The sequence below is a fragment of the Oculina patagonica genome, chromosome 12, assembly GCF_052425735.1.
Source record: "Oculina patagonica isolate OP01 chromosome 12, crgOcupat, whole genome shotgun sequence".
Lineage (NCBI taxonomy): Eukaryota > Metazoa > Cnidaria > Anthozoa > Scleractinia > Oculinidae > Oculina > Oculina patagonica.
The window spans coordinates 11316566-11336467 of record NC_135769.1 but is presented as its reverse complement, the minus strand read 5'-3'; the positions used below and the strand labels follow the sequence as shown (position 1 = coordinate 11336467).

Here is a 19902-nt window from a genome sequence, read left to right as displayed (position 1 = left end):
CAAACAGAAACAGCACAATAAAAGTTACATACTTCTATCTCTACACTATACGTTGAAACGTTAACAGCCAAGTTTAAGAAAAGCAATTGCAATCTCAATATATAATGAGAAAAAACTTGTTGCGTTTTAGCAGGTTTTAGCAGTTATCTAGAACGCTGTATCTACACCATCCTCGGTATCCATAGCGCTGTTGCACCGCCCTTTGACACCGTCCCCATTTGGTGGACTTTCGGGTTTCTTCGTGGCAGCTTCGGTACCCATCGGGTCAGGAATATCAAGCACAACTGCTTCGGTTTTATTTATTTCTGGGACGACATCATCGCTGTCCAACGCTATGTTGGTCGCGGCTGTCGGATGATCTGCGGATGTTTTACAATCACTTGTCTTGAATTCCACTTCCGGAACTTTAGTGGAATCATCTTTCGGCGCTTCCGAGGCCTGCTGCTTACTTCCGCTAGAGTTTAGGGACCCTCTTGGGGACTCGCTTCCATCACATACGGAAGACGATACGGCGCTGTCGTTGTCTGTTTCTTTGCCATCAATGCTTCCAGCGCCTACGTTCTTTATCACCTTTTCATCTGTGGTCATCTCCATAGTGGTCACCTGATATCAGAAGGGAAACGTCAATTACGTTTAGAATCGCATAGCAGGGAGAATTCTCGCCATCTGATTGGTTATCGAGGCGGGGTATTCAGAGTGGAATTGCGACTTGAGAGCGAGGTTGAGCGATATTGCACCGTAGCAACGCTTAGCTTCATATAGCAACGTACGCAAAATTGGAATCGATTTATGTTTTTAAAACTATTTTCTCCGTTTACAAAGCAAAAAACCTGACCGAAGTGAGGAAGCATGTTTAAATTTAAATTTCGGCTTTCTTACGAGCAGAAGTTAAACATTTTCTTTCACCGCATGAGTGAAACGGAAAATAAAAATGCCCGTGCCGTTTGGACAAACTCGTGAGTAAATAGCAGTTACGCTTACACAACAATGTTAGAAACGTTAAAAGAAAGAAAAACTACAATCTCGTGTAAAAGAACAGCTGTTTATTTTGTTAAAGTATTAAATACTTTCGATAGTTTGACAGTAATACCGTGTTCGTACAATAAAATCTACACGAAACGAAAGAAAACAGTGACAATGACCCAGTGCGTGCTGTAGACTCGATTAAAACAAAAGACAGTTTTATAGAAATTGTTTTGCAGTCAAAAGCTCCAAACTTTCGATAAAGAATGACTACTTACATTCTTTAACTGATACTCACGACGAAAAAGCGGTTTCTGGAAATGAACAAAACGTACACACAGCGAACCATGTGCTTGCGAAGCGACCCGCTTATAGCGGGTTTTTCAAAAGCAGCCTTGCTCTTTCCTAGAAATTGTCTGCAATATGGACTTAGACCTTTAACTTATAAATGTCGAATTTTAATTGTTTAGTTATTCCAAGGTACTTACTTCATCGGTCCACGACTCCTTCGAACCTTTACTTGACGTTATTGAATGTTCAGTGTTTTTCACTACGGATGAGTGTTGTCTACTTCTTTCACAGGCCGAAGAGATAAAATATTTTATAAGTTTGTCTTGTGCTGATGAGACGAAAATTTGAAATAGATGTTCGAAAAACAAGAATGTTCTGTAAAATACTACTATTCCGTCGTTAAAATGGTTAAAAGCTTTTGTGAACCGTTGAAAAACGATGGCTTAGCGTCAACTGCCAGGTTTAAATGAAGTTTTAGCTTGATTTTCGATTTTAGCTTGACTCCGATTCGCTGGCTCATGATAGTTGATTTGGAATGGCTTCCTGAGCGCGCGTTAAAAATTGCAACATTCAGCCATAAACAAAAAAGAAATTGGGTTTCTTTTTATTCTAAAAAGGCTATGCGATTCAAGGAAAATCCATTACTTAACTCGTGAATTCTACGTTAAATTTCACTTGAAAAACCGATATCGCACGAATCGCTTCGCGATTCGTGCGATATCGGTTTTTTCGCGTAAAATTTAACGTGGAATTCCCTCGTCTGGTAATGAATTTTCCTATAAAAGTACTTGTAACTGGAAGATGACTTGATTTATAAACCCGTTTCATGCTTCAACACATTCTCTTCCATTTTATTCCTTGAACTATTATAGCCGTAAGTCATGCGCAATTAAGAGGAAAGCTTTGGTGTCGTCACTTGCACATTTCATTAAACGGCCTGCGGAGTACAGGTTATCTAGCAAGATGACAATATTTATAATATCTACTATGACGATTTTCAGTTTATATTTCAAAATATCATTAAAGTATCTGTACTAAAACCATCTTTAAACCAGGCTACAGAGTGACTGTTTCGTTATTATTTCGCTATTGTCAATTAGTTAGCCATTCCAAAACGATGAAATGTAAACATGTACAAGTTGCCGGACAATTTAAAAGCACTGTCCGTTATGGTCCTACAAGACTTACAACACACGTACGTTGGGAGGTGAGAATCAAGTATATATGGTTTATTGACAAAGCGTACGCGTGAGTTTACTGATGGACCTCGACTTTAACCTGCGATCAGGCGTTTTTTCCCTTGCAAAGATGAGAGAGGGAAAAAGAACGCCTGATACATTTATTTAACCGGCCGCCAACCGCCCCCAAATTTAAATTAACTAAGGTGTCGTAGAACTGTCAAACCACTCTTTGTAGATGGCGCCCGGGGGGGGGGACTCCCATATGAAACGGACGGGGATGCTCGTCGGAAATTTTGAAAAGAACCCCTAAAAGAGAACAATCTGGGTGTGGCTCAAGCCTTTCTTGACCCCTAAAAGATACCAAAAAAGTAAGAATGGAGTTTATATTTGTATATTTCTTCGTGTGTAACCCTAAACGAGACCATTATGGCAAAAAATATTGGCGTTTTGGGCGATTTTTCCCAAGACACCCTAAGCGAGACCAAAAGTCCGTAATTTACACCCCCTAAGCGAGACGACGAGCATCCCCGTCACTTTCATATGCGAGTCCCCCCCCCCCCCGGGAGATGGCGGCAAATTCGGGACTCGGATTTCTTCGAGGCGTGAAAAACGTCTGCAGAATAATTATACATGTACAGCCTGTATAAAACTTCGCCGTACTAAAATAAAAATGCTTTCAGTAGCAGGAAGAAATGACGCTCGCGAATATATATTTATCAGCGATAGACGCCGTCCCTTACAACTCACAGAAAAGGAATTTACAGATGAGCTGTTTCACGGCGCGGATAGCATCGTGCAGCTTTTAACCCTATTCAGACCGGGCTTTTTTGGACCTTCTCAGACCGGGGGGGGGGGGGCTTCGGAAGCCCCCCCTATGTAACTTCCAGAATATTTAAGCAATCACCATGAAACTTATAGGATATATTGTACGTCCGAAACTCTTTCTTTTGGTATACGTCACGTGGGATGGTGACGTCACATCACGTGACAATTACATCATGATGTCAAAACAGCCGCCATCTTGGATCCGCCATCTTGGATTTCAAAATTTTTCCAAAATGCCAGAAAATCACCCAAAATCACTGCAAAGTACTCAAAATGAATAAAAATGTGCTTTAAACGCGTAAAAATGTAAAAATAATTCCATTTAAGTTGATTTTTATTAACAGAAACACGCAAAATTACAAATTTGGGAAAACATGCCTGTCAAAATGACGTTGCCATGGTGATGTCAAGTTCCTGACACATCATCCAACCCTACCAAATTGTTGCCAGATAAATTTTAGGAAAACTCAGAAAGTTTGGCAGCGTTTGGTTAAATCTTAAAAAAGTTATAAAAGTTCAAAGTCAGCGCGGGCCTCAAAAGCCCCCCCCCCCCCCCCCCCCCCCCCCCCCCCTGAATAGGGTTAAGTAAACACTGTAAACATTCCAACACCTCTGGAATATTGTTTGGTGAATTGGTTTTCCCGAAACTCATTCGATGAACTGCCAAAACACCGTCACGAAAACAAATTACGCATTGTCGAACACGTTATCTGTTCTGCATTCAGAGAATTACACTTGAAATTTGTCAGGTCTTCAGCTAACGTAGAAGAAAAAATGTCCTCGAAATTAACACGCCTCGTCTAAGCCATTAGCACCAGCTTTTGACCGGAAGTCTCGTTGAAATACTACAGCCAATCAGTCCACACCGCTTCATTTAGTATTGTTTCTCGACCAATCAGAAGAAAAACCAGAATCCGGTTTTTTTTACATACGATTCGACAAGTAAATGTATCATGCCCTCCTCCCCGGAGTGGTAAGTAGAGAGGGAGGGCATGATCTCAGGTTACCTCGACTTCGTCTCGGGTAGCCAATCACAACACAGGGTTTACCTACACAGCGGTCCGGTTTTCGGCGCCTCGAACTTTTCTTAACAATTTGAATCGAAAGTGTGCAAACTTTTGTAGGAAATTGTTATAGAAATAGTACGGTGAAAGAAAAATTTAAGCTGGGAAACTCAGTGGAGATCAATTATTAGATTTCCCATCCATAAGCTGCGTACAAACCTTAACTTTCCATGAACGGCGTTAACTTTTGGCTTTTAAGCGAAAGCTTTTGGAAAATTTTAGAGTTTGTATGGGGAATTTTGGCAGGAATTGCGCACGCGCGCGACGTTTGACCGCTGTGTAGGGTTTACTTCATCTTGCCCGCTAGCGGAGCCAGCCATATAATAAAGGAGCACACTGAGCCTGCCCCCTGGTCACCGCCAAACTTCACCTCAACTCTCTCACCTTGCAATGCATAAAATACGCGTGTAAGACCCCTTACCGCAAATTCGTCTCCGTTTTCTGTTTGCGGGCTTGAATCCTGCGCGGATAGGATTACACTCAGAAAGCACTGCCAGCTGCATTGTGGGTTCTTGTACACAGCGTACAAACTCTGGCCCAGTGTCATGAGATAACGGACTGTTAAAAGGAGAAGGATTGGCGTTACTTTAATTGCTTATTAGGTTTTTTACAGTTATAAAGTTATTAACAGTTTATTCTCCGATTTAAAAAAAATATATTCTTGCATTTTACAGATATAATGTGAAACTCTGGCTTAAAACACTGTAGTAATTATTGATCACCTAAATTCAGCAGGTTTACATGAATCAGTGCACCTGATGAGTTCAGACGATGTGTTATCCTCTACCGTTTTGTTGCCAACAAATTGAATTGTTATTTCACTGAAAATTATTCTTTGTATTTATTCCTCGAGTCTGAATTTTATAAATTACGCATCATTACTCCAAAATACTCTGTCATTTAGGTGGGCAACATAAACTGCAGTAAATTTAGATGCCCTTAGAAAATTAGTTTGATTAGAGACGGAACTGAGGAAAGCCTAGTAGCTGCTAATAGCTTGAGCACATATAGAGAATAAAGAAAAAGACGAGTAGCTGCATAATCGTTGTGAATATGGACGGAATACAAGAAATAAGAGTAAGAGAGGCGTTCCATGTAAGCGTCCTGTACCTTTATTTTACAACGAACCCAAAATAAAGCTGATATTTATGTATGTTGCCATATTTTTGACAGCTATATCATCATTGTCATACCTTAATTTGATTAGTCTTATGAGGTATAGGGCGATCTTTGCTGACGTCATTGTTTACATTTTGCCTCATTAGCATATGACTTTGCATAGAGAAGGCATCATACTATACACTAAGTGCCTCCAGAACTCGTAATATTTGATTAACGGCGAAATTTTCAGCTCTTTGCGTGCAATATTCAAGGAGATATATATATAAAAGTACAAAACTGCAAGCAAAACTACTGGGTGGCAAGAGTGCTCATGAGCCAACACATTCCTCGTAAAATATAAAGTTTTCAAACCTGCGTCACAGCAAAAGTGACATCGGGCTCAAATTTACAGCGAAAGTTATTCGCAACATTGACTTTCAATATTCGGAAATGATATTTTTTTTAGGTCGATCTGAAAGTGAAACGCTTATGCTAATTAGTAAAATATTGTAAAAAAAAAAAAGATTTGGTCCCCTATAGAGTGGTGCCGATTGTAACAGGCATTCCTTTTAATTCGTGAAGTGAATCTTGCACGCAAGGCGCGCGCGGCTGAATAAAAGAGCTACTTACCGACTACCATCCCTATCACCATAGCATTAGCCGTCACTAACAGTGTTGTGACGCCGATGGAATCTCTATCCTTCTCGATGGAGAAGTTGAGCATTTCTGTCGGAATCCGCAACAAGACGCCAACACTCAAATTGAAGAACGTGGCCAACAGAGACGCCAGTTGCAACAGATGCTCAAACTTATCAGGGATTGGCTGAGCCTGAGCATGCGCAACAGCGTAGAATCCGGACGCCATCGCTACCATGCCAATATAGATTCGTCCCTCGGCGCCAAGTAGAACCAAGCCGGAAGTCAGAATCAATTTGCGGACCATCTCCACTATTTCCCAATACCAGCAGCGCTCGTCGTAGTTTTCATACATGAAGCGCATGCCTTCGACAATCTCATACCGCTTTGGGTCAGGATTGCTGTCGCGGTTTTTGATGTGAGGACGGTAGTAGAGTAGATAGAGCACAGTCACAATGAACAAGGGGAACAGTACGGGGTATATAGAGCCCACGTAGGCAGCGATCACATACTTGTTGTAGTCCTTACTGAAGCATTTCAAGCTGTAGTCCATCTTTAGGTAGTAAGTACAGTCCTTCCTATCCAGATCCTAAAGAAGAGGGAAATCATATTCAGGAATTTAGCATTTGGAAACAGCTTATATTACATCCGTAGATTTTATGTCAGTAGTTTACTCAGCTCGATCATGGTCAATATATTTCCTTCGGCTACAATAGTCTGCCAGAAACGCATGGTCATTTTTACCCATTCAGGGGTGGCATCTTTTTGTATTTCTTAATCATGTGTCCCCAATTAGTATGGGAATATTCCCTAGATATGTGGTTTTGACCCTCTAGTAAAGTTTATTCGTGCATTCATTCTGGCCAATTTATGATTAGTGCATAATACATATTAAGGCCTTGTACCCAGCAGCAAGCGTCATGTTCATAAAAATATGCTCCAACATAACGCCATTATCTGGCTTAGGAATATATTCCAAAGCGCGCCTATGATCTTCATAATCCTAGTCATAAGGAATTGATTGATCATTTTCTTGGATTATCATTATGTCCCTGACTGTGATGATGTTACTCCTTAAGACTACTGTTCTCACCAGAACATAACAGTTTCTTTTTATGATTAAAATTATGCACATGGTGCTTTTCTCGCTAGTGGGTACTAGGTTGTCTTACATTGCATGACGTAATTACCGAGATACCTTTCGAGGGGAATAAAAGAGCATACTTGTCGACTAGGTGTGTTTCTCTTCGAGCTTGTTTCTCGGCTAGCCTTCCTCTAATTAATGTAATGAGAGGATACGACATAGGCTTTAATAAATTTTAAAGATACAATCAGTACTAGCGTGCTGGTCTCTTCTTGATTCATCGATCAGAGGGGATATAAGGCTATCATCGTCATTTGATTTTTCTTGAAAAAGTCGACTCATGCGGTTCTTCCCTGCTTTACCCTTAAAAGTACGTTGAAACTGCATGCGAGCATGTAGAAGCTTGCGGTGATTTTAAATGGACAAGCACCTCAATCTGCCGAGGAACAGCAATGCCACTGTTCAGTACACACACAATGAATCGTATAGTGGCACGGAGGTATGGTAGGTAAAGTCTGCTTCGAGCCAAAGTGACCCAACTTGCCGGAGCTAGCGCTTACTCCTGGTTAACGTAGCATTAAGCGACGAAGATTATTTTTACTCCTTCCAGGGAGGGATGCTATTCAATCCTAGGGTGCCCCCAGACCCAGTGTTTAAATTCGTCGTTGCCATTTATACACCTGAGTGGAAAGGGGCACGTTGACCATAAAAGTTAAGTACCTTGCCCAAGAACACTGCTTGCATTTAATTGCAATGCCTACTGCGCACTCTTTATACTCTTGCGTGGTTCTCATACCTGGCAGATTTTTTGACAGGCAGGGGGGAGCATTCGGAGGATCCTGGAACTGGCCTCTGGGTATGTAACAAACATGACCAGAAAAGCGCTCCGGTAGCAATGCTCTTTGCTCAGCGAGATTTCCTCTTCCTTTTCCTCGGAAGTCATATCCTTCTTACATCTAAGATTATACAGCAAAATAATGCAATAACATCTCGATTAGAATACTAGCCCTATGAGACAGCTAATTCCAATGCATAATATAAAAGGGCTGTAACTACAAAGTGCCCTTAGCCCGTGAACGCCTTTCGTCAACAAAGACAAAAATGTTAGTTTCTGATATGGATAAAGTAGAACAGTGAGAAAAAAACTGTAACGTCAAACGCATAGAAATTGATGTGGTTTCTATGGCAGTTATCATGATAGGACTTCGAATACTTTCCATTGAGAGACATCCAACGAGAGTATCTGCTAGATCCAGCTAAATCTCACCGCCCTACTTTAATCATATTCAATAAACAAATTGGGATAGATCGGTCAGATTTGCCAATGACATGCGCGTCAGTGGAACGAAACACTCTAACATTCTCGATTTTTTTAAAATACGGATTATGTATCAACAGTTTAGTTGTGTGCTAGAAAAACGCTTGCGTTTTCAACATACCTGGATCGAAAAGCTATCCGTAATGTAGTAAATGGTATCAAGCCTTATGCGTCCCATGAGCGTAAAAAGAACTGATGATGATGATGATGATGATGATGATGATGATGATGATGATGATGAATAACGTGGTATCCGTATTAAGATGGTTTCAGTTAAGTGGTGTTTGATTTAATTAAACACTGATTGTATTAGATTGTATTGGCCTCGTGTGACACTATTAGGTTCGACAGAGAAAGGCAAGAAGTAACAAATATTGTATCAGAACACAGTCGAATCCTTACATGATGAAAAGTTTCTTGCATTGAAAATATACAAACGCCAAAACAATGACTCCTCCATTCAGGGCCACGGTTAATAACAATCCAACGTACGCGTTCATTTTCAAGCTGTCTTTAAAGCAGTGAAGAGGAGCCATTTGAACCAGGTTCAACTGGAAAAACTTCGCGTAGTTGCTGAGTTGCAGAAGAGTTTCGGGCCACTGAACGTACGAGAACGCGTCCAAAGTACCGGCTGTGACCTAAAAGAATATGTGACAAAAATACAACTTCTGTTTTAGATATAAAAGTTTCTAACAATGAGTTGCCAATTGCATTGAGTTTGGTGTCGGTTTGGCATAAATGAGCCAATCCCCTTGGTCAGTATATTATTAAGTATTTCTAACTTTAGGTTTATTACACTTCACCCTGTGACTGAATTAGAAAACTTGCGACACCTACTTAACATATTAGATAACAAACCAACACTAATCATCTTCTAGTCACAAGTTTTTTTAGGCGCCGGTTTTGATTGGTGTAAAATAATTGCTTAGTTACGTTGTTTTCGTTTATTGTGATTGGTCATTGTAAACGCTTTCGTTTGGACGTTACTGCACTCACAAGGAAACAACAATATAGGTGTAACCTTGAAATCAAATTACCTCTTGCTGATAAATTCTTATGACGGTTACGCATAGTAACTATTGATATTGAAATACCTGATAGAAAGCTATGACAATTTTTAAGCGCGCCAGCACCACATCGGACAGCGTCCGTCCCTTGGACTTGGCCTTTCTCTCGTCACGAACAAGAATAAAAATAAGCAAGAGCACGGCGCATGCGATGAAGAACATTTGTGTTATTAGTACGGGTAAGGTGGGGCATTTGGCGCATCTCGACATGGACTTGTAATAACCTTTAACGCAGACCTGAAGCAAGGAAAAACATTAATAACAAATTATTGCCCCTGCATCCTCTTGACTGGGAGGTCGGAGAAGGAGCAGCGAGGTGGGGATTTGTGAGACTAGTTTCTGTCAGGTTGCCCCAGAAAATTACTGATACCTATTTCCATCCCTTGGTGGGAGGAGGTAGCCTGTATACAGCCGCCGAGTCTCTTCATGATTAATCGGAGAGAGCGTCTGTGTATTGCCATTTATCTCTCTGATTTTTCCTAAGGAATGCGTGTGTTGGGGGAGGGGGAGGGGGCGAAGAGGGAGCTGAACAAAGGCTAGAAGAAACTATGTGAAAACGTTATCATCCCAAAACACAGGGGCTCACACAGGGATCTTTCGATCCGAAGTCCATGGTTTGACCAGTAGTGACTACAAAAAGGAATTGCACTGACGGCAATTCAATTCTTACAACAAACAGTTACCTTTTTGCTACCCCTTGTAACTTTGATGAATGTTCTCTCGATAATTATAACAACTTATAAACGTCGTTTTAGTGAGGAGTTTTGGTATTGAATTAAATTCGCTATTCACAACGATATCTTTACAATAAAGAATGTCATGGACATTAATGGATTCCGTAATATGAAGATAACTATCTAAATGTCGTCACGAAGCTTCTTAACTAAGTTTTTTTCTCACCTCGCATAGTATTCCCCCATAACCTGTTTTGCACGGTTTTCGAACAGAGTTCAGCGCTCCTAAACAGGAAGAAGCCTTTGGGCAAGGATGTGGCCTGGGGAATAGCCCTGTAAAATTAACATCTTTGTGATTGTAATGTTCGTCAGGCACCATCACGGCGTCAACAAACCGCTGGTACTCCCAGCTCTCATTGTAATCTCTAAACTGCCACCAGAATCCTTCTTTGAGCAGCAAAGTCTCGTTGCAGAGGACTCCACGAATATCCTTGGGACACGCCTGACACCGGGTAAACCGGCCTTTCCGGTAAAACGAGTCGATGCAGAAGCAACCTCGGTAGCTTGCCCACTCATCGGTCTTAGAACCTGATGTATTGAAATTAGAAAAAAAAATGCACTTCACATTCATTCATGATATAAGAAAAGAGCTTCATTCTATCTTGTCACAAACTGATCCTTGCTTTGTAGATTTAACTGATCATGAAAAAATCATGTACCTTCTTAAATAAGATAGTTATGATACCACTAGAATCATAGCTAAATATATCTATCTCATGTTTCGGAAAAGAAAAGAAATTTTAAATTGAAAGTTACAGCAATAAATAGTTGTATAATTAATAATCAAATTATTACCGTAAACGTTTGCATTGTAATTTCATTGTTTGTTATTAAGTAATTTGTTAGCATAGTTGCTATAATTGTAACTAGACCAATACCTCCCTTTGGAGTGTAAGGCACAATAAAGATTTACTGTTTTTTCATTCGTTCATTCATTCATTCCTTTAGTTAGTTATAGTAAATGGTTTGAACCCAGGAGTATCAGTAGGTCGTAAAGTATGATCGTCCGGGTGAGAGTAGTTCTGAGAAGAACTGTTGTTGGTGACTACTGACGTTTCAACAACCTGAGCGGAAGTCATCTTCAGAGTCAAGTGAAAAGTTGTTGTCAGTCGATGATGTTATAAGTCTGGTCCGTTGATATTGATTGGTCAGTTCAGCCGTGATGTTATTGGCTGTAAGACTCGTTTGTCGACAGTAATTGGTCAGTTCGATCCGTCTATTGTTAGTCAAATTAAGTCGTTCTGTTCCGTCTATTGTTAGTCAAATTAAGTCGTTCTGTTGGCGGTCCGTTTGTCGGTTCTGTTTAAGTCGTGAATAAGTCGTTTGTAAGGTACCGGTAGCTGTTGACATCTGTTTATAGGCGTTTGTTCTGTTTGTGTACCAGCTTTCCAGAGTCAGTCGTTGAAAATAGTTAGTACTGTAGGTTAAGCATTCAGCAGAGTCCCAGTCGATTTTGTGGTTAGTAAGTCGATGGTGTTCAGAAATGTGATTGTTGACATCACCATTTCTCGTCGCTCGTTTGTGTTCAGTCAGTCTCGTGTTGAGGTTTCTACCGGTCTCTCCGATGTAGGAGGCCTGGCAGTCGGAGCATTTGATCTTATAAATTGCTCCCTGTCTGTCGTTAGGTTCGTCCTTGTCTTTAAGTAGTAGATAAAATATGAGCAGGAGATCTGTATGGGCGTTTACAATGGCGAGCCGATAGGCGAGCCATTGTAAACGGCCATACAGATCGGACGCGAATATTTTATTCTATTTGTGAAATGAAAACAATAAATTGAATGCAAAGTATTGTTATGCGAATCAGTACAGATCTGTATCAAAAGTTAATGAATACTAATTAGCTGAGCAGGAGTTTGTATCAAAAGTTAATTCTATTGTTTGATTTGTATTGGGGTTTAAAGTTGTGTACATGTGATCTGAATATGGTACTGGGATTGGTTTGCACCCGCATGAATATTTAATGAATTTTACAACGTTAGTTGGTAAATATCGTAACGTAGTTATAGGTTTGTGAGCTACACGGATATTGTAGGGTTGTAGAATCCGCGCAATAGTCTCAGAAGTGCCCTTGATGTAGGGTATAGTCGCTGTAGTAACAGATGTCGGGTTTCTGTCAGTTTCAGTAGTTCCAGTAGTTCGGTGAGTGTTTCGTCTAATAAAGTCAGTGTTGAAATGGTTCTTGTGGAAAACGCGGTCAAGGTATCTGTTTTCGTCAGATAAACTGTCGGTGTATCGCAAACTAGTTGCGCTCGTCTTGTCAAAGTCTTGATAGTCGTAGCTTTGTGGGAAGTCGGGTTGTAGGATGTTTCGTCCAGTAATCTGTCGGTATGCGTCGGTTTTCTGTACACTGTAGTTCGTAGTTCGTTGTTGTCGCGGCTTACCAGACAGTCTAGAAAAGGAAGTAGTTAGTTAGTTAGTTAGTTAGTTAGTTAGTTAGTTAGTTAGTTAGTTAGTTAGTTAGTTAGTTAGTTAGTTAGTTAGTTAGTTAGTTAGTTAATTAGTGATTTTAAATGATAATTTTAAATTTTCAATACAGCGCCTACAATCTGGCGCATTATTTACAATTTATTTTAGAATTATCCTTTAAAATCACAACTTAGTCAGTAAGTAACGTAGGAAGTTAGATTGGTAGCTAGCGTAATTTATATATTTTTATCAGTTTTTTTTTTATTTGTGCATCTTTACAAATTTGCACAAATTCTCGTAAATAAAAACAAGTTCCATGTCAACAATCAAGAGCTACTTTCAAGCCTTAACGTAAAAAGGTATACTACAAACGAAAACATACTAAACATCTCGTAGAACTTTCGAAAAATGAAAGAAAATTGACTTACCGGCGGGGCACACGCGGCAAACATACGGATGCGTCCCAGGGAACTTATCTATCTCCACATAGGTACCCTTGGGACATGGCAGACAACCCGTCTGCCCTGCTAGAGTTCCGTGATGACCAAGGGTATTTTGATAGAATCCCCCTGCAATGAATACCACAGTAAACATTTTTCTCCTGATGAATGAGGTTATCGTATGTCAACGTAAAAAAAGATATCATAAGGTTTTTGTTATAAAATTATACTACATTCGTTAGATGGTGCGAGGTACTTTGATTACTTTGTATCTCGGTGCGAAATCAACTGCTTTTTTATATAGACTACTCATAAAATTCATACAAAATCTCACTAGTAAGGATATCGATGACGTCATTTCGCGCCATTGCACGGCAGCCAAATTTTGCAAAACCTCCTTCACGGTTATGATTTCCTTTGTTTTAACTTGATGAATTATCAATGAGTTTAAGAAATATTTCTTCAAGACCTGGTCATGTTCTGCTCTCTATACCTGGAGGACACTTTGCACAGACGTAGGAGCCGTCACTAGCTCTTTTTTGGTAAGTTCCGAAATGACAAGGAGTACACACGTGATCGTTACACCTGAATCCATTGCGTGCCAGTCCCTCTCGTAATCGCTCACGATCGTCACCCGGGACCTGGAACGTGTATACGTTATCGGTAGGGGCGCTGCAAAGAAAGGTCCAGAGTACATTTAAATTAATAAAAAAATAAACAAACAAGCGAACGAACGAACGAATAAATAAATAAATAAATAAATAAATAAATAAATAGTTCTAAAGCTTTTTACACAATTTTGGATCCTTACTCTTCAAATCTGTTTGAAATCGTTTTCAAAGCTATCTTTGTCTCTTGTGATTTTTTAAATGAAATTCCAGCTTTGTTTTGGTAGGATTTTGCTGTCTAAACCAGGGAAAATGTTTTGGGGAGTTTATTTATTTTTGTTAAATGGAATATGTATGTCGTACATCCAGTGCCTCGACTTACATAACAAGTCCAACTTGTTTTTGTTGTCTGAAAGTTTTCATTTCAACTCGCACAAGGGCTGTCTGTAAAATGTAGCTAAAATGAGGACGAAGACGAAAGGACAATTATTATAAAAAACGACACAACTGGATAACTTCTTACCTAATGGGTGACTAACTTACTGCGCCCAGCTGTTCAAACGGTTTATAACGTGATCTATCTTAATTCCAAAAATGACCAACAATCTTAAATCAATAGCTTACAAGAGAAATGACCGACAAGTTTGCCGAGTTAACTGACTGATAGAGTGTTACACGCCTGATTAACGAATTGAACGTTGGCCTTTAAATCGCTGAATTGTGTTCATTGACCTACGGACGGACTGACTAATTGACTGACAGACAAACAGACAGACAGACAGACAGACAGACAGACAGACAGACAGACAAACAGACAGACAAACAGACAGACAGACTGATTAACAGACTTACTGACCGACTGATCGTCCAACCGATGGACTGACTTACTGTCCGACCCACCAACCCACCAACACCCCATTAATGTCACGCACAATCGAAAGGACACCATTTATGTGGGAGAAGGTAGGGGAGATAAGTGTTGTCCTGGAACCGAGAGCTGCCTGCCATGCGCGAGGCCAGTACTCGGGGCTAGTGTCAGCACGTGGCATATAAGACCGTGAGATGGGTGTCACGGGGCACAGAGGTAGGGTAGCGTATACCTATGCCAAGCTCCTGAAGGAATGGTAGCGAGGGGAAGTGGATGTGCCCACCGTTTCTCACCCACGCTAAGGCAACCCAGGCATCGCTTCAGTGTGGGACTGAAGGGATGTCGCCAGCAACACTTAACCCTATTCAGACCGGGCTTTTTTGGACCTTCTCCCCCCCCCCCCCCTATGTAACTTCCAGAATATTAACGCAATCAACATGAAAATTATAGGATGTATTATATGTCCAAAACTCTTTCTTTTGGTATACGTCACGTGGGATGGTAACGTCACATCACGTGACCATTACATCATGATGTCAAAACGCCGCCATCTTGGATCCGCCATCTTGGATTTCAAAATTTTTCCAAAATGTCAGAAAACCACCCAAAATCACTGCAAAGCACTCAAAATAAATAAAAATGTGCTTTTAATCCGTAAAAATGTAAAAATAATTCCATTTAAGTTGATTTTTATAAACAGAAAGACGCAAAATTACAAATTTGGGAAAACATTCCTGTCAAAATGCCGTTGCCATGGTGATGTCATGTTCCTGACACATCATCTAACCCTACCAAATTGTTGCCAGATAAATTTTAGAAAAACTCAGAAAGTTTGGCAGCGTTTGGTTAAATCTTAAAAAAGTTATAAAATTTCAAAGTCAGCGCGGGCCTCAAAAGCCCCCCAAAGCCCCATAAATTTTAGAAAAACTCAGAAAGTTTGGCAGCGTTTGGTTAAATCTTAAAAAAGTTATAAAATTTCAAAGTCAGCGCGGGCCTCAAAAGCCCCCCCCCCCCCCCGGTCTGAATAGGGTTAATAAATAAACGCTTGAGACCGGATCTGATTGGCCGACAATCTGTGAACACGTGCAAGCTTATCTTTCATTGGCCAGTATCAATAGAGGAGGATACAAGTACGTGTTAACGGTTCAAAGAGCGGGGTACAGATTGCCGGAAAAACACACCCACGGGAATCTTAAGGTTCAGTTGAGCTTAACATTAACTCCAGTTTTTTGCTTTGGCAAAAACAGCTAATAAGTGGTTGACTCATAAATACCACCTCTTTTAGTCGTCGTGTTTAATAATGCGTGATCGTGTCATACTCACATAAGGGATAAGTTGCCGAAGTCAACGTAGTTAAAGGAATCAGGCTCCAATGCCGTTAGCTCGTAGTTGTTAGAGAGAGTCCTTCAAAGAAAAAAGAAAGGTTTTTTTCAGTGCGACTTCATAAAGGCGTTCCATCACAGCTTAAAGATATTAACAAGCTTTCCCTCCATCAGAAAAACATAATCTTCCCTCGCAGGAGCTGATACGAGATAAACCTACATGTTCTAGCCACTGTTCACCTAATAACTGTTTTGTGAATCAAATTTCGATCACGTTATGTTGGTTTCTCTTGTATCAAAAGGAAATTCTTCCCTTTATTCACTTGTTTATTGCGGGAGTGGGGGGGGAGGGGGATGTTGAAACATTTCCTTGGGTTTTTTGCGGTTTCAGCTATTATGTTTTTTTTTTCGACTGTATATAAACTCCCCATGTGCTGACGGAACAGATTGTAAGTTTCTTGAACCAAACAGTCCAAAAGCTGCGTTTTCGAGTTAAAACGACTTAAGGACAAGTAATAAAAAAGTGGCCTTATTTTCCCTACATACATTCATTCTATAGGTGCCGTTAATAAATATTTCTCGCGGATAGTTAATTGCTTTTCTTTGGAAAATTCGTGGAACACTTGATTCCCTGGAATCATCGGTACTTCAAAAAAAAATTGAGCCTCGTTTTGTCTGTTTGTTTGTTTAATTGTTTTGCAGGTAGCACGTCCAGCTGGGAACACCTTTATTGATACTAAGAAAACATTTTTTTTAAAGCGCGGAACATATGGCATATTTTCAAGTAAACTTTTTCCTAGTCCGTCCCTGAATCCTCCCTTCCCGCCTTATATAGGTTGCTCCCAGGCGGAAAACTACAGAGAACGTCGTTTGTGGTCAACCCTCTTCAAAAAAAATTTTGCAATTTTGAAACATCGTTATACTTACAATATATCAAGTTTTGATGCCCCTCTGAAACCTTTCGAACCAATCTTGGTAAGATTGTTGTCATTAAGAAACCTAAGATAGCAAAAGTGAAAAAATAAAAAAGCACTCGATTAGAGAATGTTATGATCACCAGATCCTGTCACAACCCAAAGTACACAACGCACCACGCTCGCGTCTTTATACTTCCCAAAAAGGGTAACTGAATGATAGAAGTATTTCAAAAAGGTTTTTTTCTCGATCGTGACCACGAAGTTGAAAATTCTAAATTCATTTAGATTTCAATTCAGATTCTAAAACAGTAAAAAGCAGAATTACGGTTAAATGAGATTTTCTTTTCAAACAATCTCACTCATTGAGATGTCCTTTAAAGTTTAATCCTTTTCAATATGAGGAACTAAAACATCAGGTCTTCCATACGCCCATTCAGCTTATCTGGCTGTTTTCAAATCTATTCAAGTGTACTCGTGATATTTTTTACTATTAAACTTAAAAGTAAACAAGAGTAAATTAAAGATGAAATATTACTAACACATATCTCAAGCTTGTAGCGTTTTGGAAGAAGTAATCAGGTATAGCCTTGATTTCGTTGTTTTGTAAAAATCTGCAAGTTTAAAAAATAATAGGTTATGTTTCCTTATGCATGAACGTGTGTATTAATCTAGCTAGTTTTGCTTTCTGTTGTTTTTAAAACTTGTCCAAGATCGTACATTTTTAAACAAGTCAGGACGATTATAGCAATTTGGCCTAAACACGTTTTCCGGTGTTTGCGCGGGTTTTCAAGTGATTTAACTCCAATACACTCCTCTCGAGATCACTCAAACACCGCTCAAACAAATGTATGACGATACGGTACAATATGGTTCGACATAGCATTTGACACGAGACTAAATAAAGTCAACACAACGTCATGAACTTATACACAAAACTACATACTGGAGATCCAATTACACCCAACCTAAATAGGGTGCAATTTAATTTCTGACTTGATACTCTGCCATAAATGATGGCTAAAGGTAAGGTAAAGTCTACGTCGAGCCTAGTGGCCCATACAGGCCGGAGCTTAACCCGGTTTCTGTAGCTAGCATGAAGCGTCTAGGAGTATTTTTACTTCCCCCTGGATGGGATGCTACATCATTAATCGCAGGGTTACCCCCAGCATTAGTTCGCCAGTGCCCATTTATACACCTGGGTGGAGAGAGGCACTATGAGAGTGAAGTGTCTTGCTCAAGAACACAACACAATGACCCCGGCCAGAGCTGGAACCCGGACCACTCGATCCGGGGTCCAGCGCGCTAACCATTAGGCCGTCGCGCCTCCCGCCATAAATAATGACATAGGCCTAATACATTACCATCACAAGCTGGCTTACGATATAGCCATAGGTCTATAATTAATCATTGTTTCTTTAATATTTCACTTACATAAACTCCAGGCTCTTTGCGTCTTTTAGCAAGTGAGCGTTCAGTTTGGTCAGTTTGTTCACGCTGAGTCCACTAAATATATTGGAGAGAATGTTTGAATGGTCTATTCTTACGGATAGACCCAAAGATCCTGCTGACTGCTAACTCAAGCGCATTTAGGACTGACTTAAAATTTCAAGTACAAATTACAATCATCGCTAATTGGTGTACCTTCGAGAGCCTCGTAGAGGTTTTTTGGTTTAATTGTTTGAGTGTCATAAAATGCAACTTAAGATAATCACTGTGCCAATCACAAAAAACCTAGACAATCTATCGAACCAATCAAAGCTTGAAGTAAATATACAAGTAGCCGGCGCAAAGCGTGAGTAAACGTGTTCTTCGATGTGCTCTGGTTGACGTATTTTTCGACCAATCTCTAAGTGTAGTTAAGCAAGACCAAAGCAAATAGGAATTACTTTTGACACTCAAGTGAAACTCCTTTAACATGCCTTAATTAACTGGACACTTTCAAATTGACAATCGCTAACTGTAAGTCCAAATTTCACGAGGAACGCCTTGCAATGTTTGGTTTAATTAAGGCGACAGTTATTATTTTTGTTACATGTATACTTGTTTATCACTCTTTAGAATAAATCTTAACAATAGATTAATTACATTTATGACTGCTCGAGAAAGCGGAGTAAAAACAAATTGAACTAAGATACAGACAGCGCTTTAAGGCGGATGAGACCGTGAAATATATTATGAGGAAGATCCCAGATCCTGTTGGTAGACAGCCACCTGGAAAACCAGAAAATAGTGATAGTAAAATAACCATTACCGCACTTACAGTATTTCTAAAGGTGACGAGATAATTTGTCCTGCAACTTACAACACCACAAACTTTTCACTGCAAGTTGATAATAAAATTTTACGTGTATCACCCTATTTTGGCCAGCTGCAATACAGCAAAATGTTGCGTTGTGAGTTGCAAGAGAAGCAGAACTGTCCTCTACTTTTCGAGACAAGTTGCTGGGTGTGACATACCAAGCGCAACTTGCAACGCAATTTTGTTGAAATCAGCCGATCAGAGCTCGCCTTTCGCTCGGGAGGGGGGGGGGGCTGATTTCAAGATGATAATTTTCAAAAGATGCGATGCACGTTGCGAACAATACTGCGTACGTGAGAGTGATAAATGATCGTCGCAGTGAATTTCCAATTTAAGCAATTGGAATAAAGAAGCCTGAAAAAAATTCAGGGCTTCAACGGGATTCGAACCCGTGACCTCCGCGATACCGGTGCGATGCTCTACCAACTGAGCTATTGAAGCCACACATTGGGAGCGAGGTCAATTGTGAGTTCATATTTTCCCGTGAGAGGAGTGAAATGATGTAATGTATATGAAATGATTCTACGTATTACGTACGCAATACTGCGTACGTGTGAGACCCTTTTTTTAAACCGGCCAGGAGGCTGACCTTAAGAAAGCGTGGAGGAGTTGAATTCGGGACCAAAAAACACAAATGCATCCAGTGGCAGGGAGGAGGATATGAACCCAGGATCTCCGGATTACAAGTCCTAACCACTAGGCCACGCTCGCCTCCTTACAATGGAGAACAAAATGGAGAAAAGCGAAAGTGGATAATATAGTGACATAAACGACTTAG

The 19902-nt window shown here is 40.2% G+C and overlaps 2 protein-coding genes across 6 annotated transcripts in view; both read right to left on the bottom strand.

The window, feature by feature from the left end:
* LOC144631595 (fibroblast growth factor receptor 3-like) overlaps positions 1–19902 on the bottom strand; it is an 80617-nt gene that overhangs the window by 36912 nt on the left and 23803 nt on the right. The window lies entirely within an intron of this gene.
* On the bottom strand, positions 14–18451 carry LOC144632096 (uncharacterized). Its single transcript, XM_078490697.1, has 15 exons — positions 18446–18451; positions 18257–18396; positions 17365–17436; positions 16836–16907; positions 15910–15990; positions 14101–14175; positions 13604–13782; positions 13099–13239; positions 10431–10792; positions 9558–9767; positions 8866–9101; positions 7942–8101; positions 6056–6650; positions 4746–4882; positions 14–603 (listed from the first exon to the last, which is right to left on the bottom strand). Exons 1-15 carry the CDS (start codon positions 18449–18451, stop codon positions 148–150), a joined length of 2922 nt encoding a protein of 973 aa, XP_078346823.1. The 3' UTR covers positions 14–147.